General features: G+C 47.6%; 4 protein-coding genes across 4 annotated transcripts; 2 read left to right on the top strand and 2 right to left on the bottom strand.

Annotated features, from left to right (window-relative positions):
* Positions 1-682: 682 nt before the first annotated feature.
* On the top strand, positions 683-2,805 carry PSV08DRAFT_175076 (uncharacterized protein; the record flags this gene model as incomplete). The annotated part of the gene is made up of 4 exons (XM_014217504.1): positions 683-844; positions 898-1,153; positions 1,208-1,390; positions 1,442-2,805. 4 exons carry the CDS (start codon positions 683-685, stop codon positions 2,803-2,805), a joined length of 1,965 nt encoding a protein of 654 aa, XP_014072979.1.
* Positions 2,806-2,969: 164 nt separating this feature from the next.
* PSV08DRAFT_284892 (uncharacterized protein) lies at positions 2,970-3,696 on the bottom strand (the record flags this gene model as incomplete). The annotated part of the gene is made up of 1 exon (XM_014217475.1): positions 2,970-3,696. A coding segment is annotated over exon 1 (467 nt), but the record flags the coding sequence as incomplete, so codon positions are not given.
* On the bottom strand, positions 3,580-4,239 carry PSV08DRAFT_349858 (uncharacterized protein; the record flags this gene model as incomplete). Its single annotated transcript, XM_014217487.1, has 3 exons — positions 3,580-3,771; positions 3,899-4,015; positions 4,084-4,239. The coding sequence occupies 3 exons, from the start codon at positions 4,237-4,239 to the stop codon at positions 3,580-3,582; spliced, it is 465 nt and encodes a 154-aa protein (XP_014072962.1).
* Positions 4,240-4,997: 758 nt separating this feature from the next.
* On the top strand, positions 4,998-6,498 carry PSV08DRAFT_387809 (kinase-like domain-containing protein; the record flags this gene model as incomplete). Its single annotated transcript, XM_066093479.1, has 2 exons — positions 4,998-5,060; positions 5,119-6,498. 2 exons carry the CDS (start codon positions 4,998-5,000, stop codon positions 6,469-6,471), a joined length of 1,416 nt encoding a protein of 471 aa, XP_065949502.1. The 3' UTR covers positions 6,472-6,498.
* Between the last annotated feature and the right edge of the window lie 529 nt (positions 6,499-7,027).

Here is a 7,027-nt window from a genome sequence, read left to right as displayed (position 1 = left end):
TTTCCGGTCAATGGCACTCATGTCTCAGCTCTGGCCACCCAACATTGCCTCCTTCAACTTTCGGTCCTTCTACACAACACGCTGGCCAATCTGAGCTTAGTTATCTGCGGTCTGCAAGAGCTAGATTTATTAGCGATGACGCGGTCAAACGATTTTTCTCTCCTTTGTAACGCTGCAGTGTGACCAGCAGGGAGCGTTTGCATAGACGCCTGCAGTCAATAGCTCGGCGTTGGTATTCGAGTTAGCATGGACTACGAGGAATGAGTACAGCCGTTTCCGCCACCGTTTTGGCGGAAGGTAGAGCGCCATCCAATGGATAGCCTTCATGCTCGTGTCTCAGTTCTGGTTCCCGGCGTCGTCACTCGCACTCCTTCGGTCAAATAGATATCACGACCACTCCCTCTAGTGTGATTGGTTCTTCTAGGAACGGACCCGCTTATAGACTCATACAAACCCTTGGAGGCTTTCGCAGTAGCAGTAGAGTCAAGAGTAAGACAGCGTTAAATGGAGAAGATCGCGCCGGGGACACCGAGAATAGCCTACTGCAATCGATTTAGCGTTCTGAGCTAGATGTTTGCTCACTTAGAGAGTTCTCTAGCTTACCAAGTAGTTTTCTACTTAAACCCTCAGGTACTACACTGTTTTTCGGCCAGAGTCAATCAGATTCTATTAAGATCCCATCATGGCTACTTTTACTTCAGTTCCTCAGAAGACTTCATCTAAGTTCAGACATTACAACCCTACGTTGCTCAAGCATACGCAATCTAAGCCTAGGGCTAAGAAGACCGTAAAGAATGATTATAGAAATCATGGAGAAGTAACGACTCAATCTTTAGGATTGCTGGTCTAAGGTAATGCTTGCTCCCTAGTCGTGCAAGCGAATCAATGCGGACTGAGTCATATCTAGAAAACGAAAGCAACCTTCCCGCCGTCCCTCAACAGACACTCCAGGTACAGACAACAGGCCATGTGGAAGATGTTGACGGCATGGACTCAGAAAAGTGCGACCTGTTTGGAGTAAACCATAGAATAGGCACCCATGGGTTTTCAATGGGCGATAGTCACTATCAGCTTCACCGTGAGTTGTGCGATGAGGAAGTTATGGACCACGCAACATTGGGGTTAGACTTGAATGAGTCGTTTCATGGGGACGGTCGAGGCAAGTACTCAAATTGATTGTGGTGCTGATTCCATTAATGCCGGATAGACTTACATTCGATTACCGAAAGTGCCGCGATTGGCAATAATCACAACGGTTCTCCCAATGCTCAGGATAAAAGCCAGTATCTTACCACTGCCAATTGTATGGACCACGCCAAACAGCGCGGTGATCTCCATACAGCTGTAGAGTACGCTTTCTCTACAGAGTATGTTGAAGATACTTATCATGGTGAGTTGAATAATCTGATTTGTACAGGGAGCCGTGTTGACACAGTCAAAGAAGGACTCACAGTAGAGGAAGAAATGCCCTCCAGCATCCCTAGTGTGGTGAATGAATCGTCAAAAAGCCAAAAACGATCGCATCAATCTTCGGTTGCTGATGACACAATAACAATCCTGGAAGCAGTGCCGGACGTTGTGCCGGATCCAGAGCTTGATAATCCTCACCCATCGAAGCGGCAAAGGATGGCTGAGCGACAGGCACCGAGCCCCATAATCGAGCCTACAAATATGCCTGAACCAACACTGCTGCATGTTTGCGACCAAACTTCCTGTATTAGTACTAGTGACAGCTATATTGATAGTCCTCCATGTGCTGGCCATGAAGAAGATCGTACCATTAGTCTAACCCTCCCTCTGACTGATCTCTGCGATGAACAACACCGCGACGGCACTTATGTCCAGGGAGCAATCAAAGAGCGACTACAAGCACAAGAATACATAATTCTTCCTAAAGAACTAGAGTTAGGAGAAAATGTCAACCGAGAATCCAGCAGGCGTGGGGTAAGTGGACAAGGCAGTTGTAGCAAGACTGGGGAAATCTATGGAGAGAAATCCAGCCATAGTGAGGCGTGCGACATGCCTCTATTGAGATCTCAACCGCGCAGGCACAGGGTTTGGACGCCTGAGATACGACGCAGGCCATCCAACACTGCTCTTAGAAAATTGGACTACAATGCAGTACCTACGAGGCCAGCGCAACAAGGAGAGTTAAGCCAACCACAACAAGATTCAATATCGGAACGACTCGATATCAATGCAGGGTCACAAGCTTGTTTCCCAGTGTCGAATTCTTCAGGCGCGACGGCTGAAGATAATATCAATGTCGATTACAAATCTGGATTTAGCATGTCTTGTCAGATCACTGATCTAACACTTTACGCTATTCCAAATGACTCTTCAGTCGTGTCAGCAATATTGCGCCATTGTAACCCGAGTCGTTTTCTCGATCTAGTAGCACTCGGTCACAAGGTCCTCGGCGAACAAGGCAAAGTTATCCGCATGACCCAGCTATCACCAAATTCATGGGTGCTGCTAGGATACCAGTGTAACGGCAGTGCTGCAGACCCCTGGGATCGCGGAGGATTCAAGGCGAATTGGATGAGCAGTGCCCATGATGACGTTGCTAGTCATGGAACGGACCGCTCAAACGATGGCTATGACGAAGAGGATGAGAATGGAGACGAGAATACGAGAGGACACAGCCAACGGACGCACAAGCGATGGCTAGAGTCAGAAGAAGTACTTTTACTCTCATTAAAGGATAAACAGGGCATGGAGTGGGAAGAGGTATGTCAACGCTTCCCTGACCGGTCGGCGGGTGCGGTAAAATTGCGCTACTACACATTGAAGAAACGCTCGTAGAGTTATGCCCATGTTAATTAGTCTAGTAGCTCGGATTTATGTTCGGATTGTGCAGCATAGAGTAACATCCTTCAATCATCTAAAACTTACTTGAAATCTGGGGGACTTTCTTCGCTGCTCAGTGGGCAGTGGTTGTCGATTTCATCGCAAGCGAAGCATTCTAGGTCTTTCTAACTATTACCATTCTTTTGCGAACAATATGTAAAGCTTTTGGTTCAACTGATAGCAAGGTCTAGATTGATTAAGAAGGCGTGCCAGGAGGGGTTGCCCTTATCCTCATTCACCATAAGGTTGTTCGGAGAGATATCGCATTGCAGCATGCTGACCCATATATACAGCGACTCGTATCCTGTGATACAGCCTTCTAGCGTAGCCAAAAGGCTAGTCCTAGAATTCGCCATACATATAGGCTTCCTATAGTCTCGGACAATAACGCGGCGGTGCGCTCGATCCACTATTGCCCTTCCTCCCTTTACAGGAGAGCTCGAATAGGTTCGCTTGCTAGGTGGTAAAGACGTGTTCGTACAACTCGAGGATCGCTTCCGTCCAGCGGCGCTGCTGATTCGATCTTTTCTTAAGAGTGAGAGAACTGTGCTTGGGTATGATATTATGTTTCGTTGCCTGTAGTTTGTCGCTTTCGTTGTATCAAGACCTTGTCGCACGTTCCCGCCGATGGCGTCGTCCTGCGTACCCGCACGAACCGTCTCATGGTGATAGTATCTCGCCCTATTAACTACGTCCATCTCGGTTGCCTCGCGCAGTAACTCGCCCTCCTCATCGCGCGCTCTTTGCTACTTTCCCGCTAATCTCAATATACCGCTTGTCGTCAATGGTAATGATCATTGGGTCAAATCCTAACTGCTCCTCGTTCAGGCAGAGAAACCCGAGCACTACAGACACGAACTGCAGCCTATCCTTGTGAATGTCGAATTGCTTAGAGGTGATGCCCCCGAGACGGTCGAATGGCTATAGCCACATCAGAGATCCACAGAGGATAAAGCCAAGAGCGAAGCGGCGGCTGTCTTGCGCGGTGAGCACCTCTCTCGTGTATTGGCCTAGGTTGAGCCAAGCCTTCGACGCCTTGCAGGCTGACGGATCGCTCTTGAGCTCTCCAGGTACGAGCATATGTGGCCATCAACACTTTGAGTTCACGCCGGCGATCGGGCCATCCAATGTTCACTATGAGATCAGCCCTGGTGCCTCGCAGAGGCTGCCGCCGTTGGGTTAGTAATAGAGAGGGCTGTCTCCTTCCTAATACTTGTCGAACACGGCCTGTACCACCCATCTCCAATCTGACACATCCCCAGAGGACGCGCTAAAGAAGCCGGGTATGCTAATGTGTAGGTGTCCTAGCTCCTCCAGCTCATCTTCGATGTGTTTGCGGTGTTCCATCGAGTTCGCGAAGCTCCCTATATTGATGGAAATTTTGTTCATTAGAGAGATGGCAGGGCGGAGTGGAGGCATCGATTTGGCAACGGCGTCGCAGACTGCGTTCCGAATTATGTTGAGAGGCTTGAAGGATTTGACGAGCGGATACGAGGGTGACCAAATAATCCTGGATCTTTATGTAAATACCGAAGGAGGGCTTCAGAAGAACTCATCTACAACGCCTATATAGAATCAAGAAAGGTGTGAAAGAGATCTAATTCTCCAGCTGTTAACTTTGACCGCATTCTGGAACATTCGCTAATGAATGGTGGTGACGTCACGCGTGTGGTCGGTCATGAGTTGCGTGCTTTAAGGAGGATAGAAAGAGTTGAAAGAGATGCGCAAAGTGATAAGTAGCAGATGACCAGTGTAGCTGCGAACGCGCGACCAAGGGCACGCTTGGCGCAATGGCGGCACACCAAGAAACTGGCTGGTCTGTGCACAAATGGCGCAGTTCCAAAACTCACTAGTATTATCAATGGCTTTGCCCTCGCTCTCGTTTTTATTGATTTATCTCTCGTCTTCCCCAAGCTGTTTCAGAAATCGAAGCTGCCCACTTCCTCTTATCTTCCGAATTTTCTCCTCACTGAGGTGGGGAAGGGTCGATAGCCGTTGGAAACCACTACGACTACTCGCAGACCTGTTCTGATGGTTTCCGGGGGGTTTGCAACACTTGACTTTCTGCTGTCTGTCGACTGCGCATGGACACGTGGCAAGAATAACCCGAATGCCGACGGTTATCCAAAAAACGATCCCCTAATCTTATGAAGCGATTTGGCGTTGAGGATAGAATTCCGTTACTTCCGCTCCACTATTGCGTATCGCAGGTAAGTATCATATCCAATATATGTAGCAAAAGCAGGAGAAATATCTAAACATGTCAAGAACACATCGCTCGCAAGCTCTTCTTACACAACTGTGTCCACAACAAGCCCCCTTATCCTCGATATGGCCGACCTCATCCAATTTCCACGAGGATTCGGACAACAAGACATTATTGGCTGGGGTACGACGGGCTTAGTCTGTCTTGATGCGGCCGACAAAACCGTTATCAAAACTCCTCATGATGATGAGAATCGCCGCAGAGTTCAGGTAGAACAGGCAATATATGAGCGGTTCGATCAGCGCGGCGGGCATAGCGGACTATTGCGATACCACGGCCCATATGATTCAGGTATCCGTCTTGAATTTGCCCCAAATTGGAACCTCTCATCGTTCCTGCGCAAACACCCTGAGATTGGAACTGAACAAAGACTACGCTGGGCGCGTCAGGTCACCGATGCTCTTTGTTTTGTACATGCTGCAAACGTTATTCATGGAGACTTGACTTTGGACAACGTCTTGTTAACTGAAAATCTTGACATAAAGCTTGCAGATTTCGGTGGCTCTTCTCTGGATGGCTCTGATCTGCTGGTTTCCGTACATGCCAGTCACAGGTACCCTGGACCCCTACTATCTACTCATGCCGACATCTTCTCTCTGGGTTCTGTGTATTACACCATCATGACGGGAACCTTTCCATATCAAGATCTATCGGACGAAGACATCGCGGCTTTGTTCAAACAAGGCAGGTTTCCTGAAACAAAAACATATGGACCGTTTGGGGCCATTATCATGAAATGCTGGCAAGTTGAATACCAGAGCGTCATGGATTTGTATAAGGATATTGAAGGTATGAACGTCATATACATGCACGAGTTAATTCTAATAGTGCATAGAATTCAGCCAGGGCAAGTCGACTTCTACAACCAGCATAACAAATTCTTTTCAGCCACCGTTTTCTCTCCTACTCTTTACAATTGGGATTGTTGCGATTGTATTGGTTTCAAACCCCAAGGCTCGGATCTGGGTTTAAGACAGACATCTCGGACATGGCCCTGGCCGCTTGGAAGATCCAAGCTGAATCGGCAGTCCATTCAGACCTTTCGCAAGACTTGCCGCTTCACCGCAATTGAATGCAGTACCTTTATGTTCATCACAGTTGCTGTTACTGTATTTAGTCGTTGTGATGACGTGTTTTATTGGTGCTGTGCAGTCGTCGAATGTGGTTTTGTATTCGATATATGTGCATTTTGGCATTCTTCTATGAAGTTAATTATTACCGTTAACCGTTTTACGCGGAAAACCTACGTTGTATTGTTGAGAATTGGAATGTCTCTATTAGATTCTGAATCACTGGACGGAGACGGCAATGTTTGCTTCGCAATGGAATTAATACTTATGAAGCAGATAGTTTGAGTCGTCAATAATAGTCGCGATCCGGCATGTATTATGCTAGATTACATCCAAAGGTAGTCAGCATGTTAGGATCAGATGTGATATACATTTACCTAGACTGCTGCCTAGATCGCATGGGTCAGTTTTAGATGTAAGTCAGACTTGCTAACGCATACTTGCATAAAGACTAGGAAGGGATGAACGCCCTCAGGGTATGGACAGCTGCACGTCTCTAGAAGGATTTAATCGATCATATCAATTCTCACCTCAACAAGTTCCATTGGGTCCGTTAGTTTGATTGTCGCATCCTTTCAGGCATTGACCGGTCTACACATGTGGCGTCTGATCATGGACAGGCTTATTTGAGGGAAGGTGCGAGGCATATCACCATGCCCATGGTGATTCAAACTATGCCTAGTTGATCTTAAGGCAAGCATTCTGTGCCGCATGCCTTGGCACAACATGTTGTTCCGCGACACTGCCATGGCATTCATGAATTAGTCTAAGTAGTATTAACGGATTGTGGAATCTTCAACGTGCGAAGTGACAACGCTAGGGATTTGACTTGCCAGGAGTT

This window comes from Bipolaris maydis (assembly GCF_028858645.1).
Source record: "Bipolaris maydis strain C4 unplaced genomic scaffold PSV08scaffold_4, whole genome shotgun sequence".
Classification (NCBI taxonomy): Eukaryota; Fungi; Ascomycota; class Dothideomycetes; order Pleosporales; family Pleosporaceae; genus Bipolaris; species Bipolaris maydis.
The sequence above is the reverse complement of the archived record's forward strand: the minus strand, read 5'-3'. Positions and strand labels throughout refer to the sequence as shown.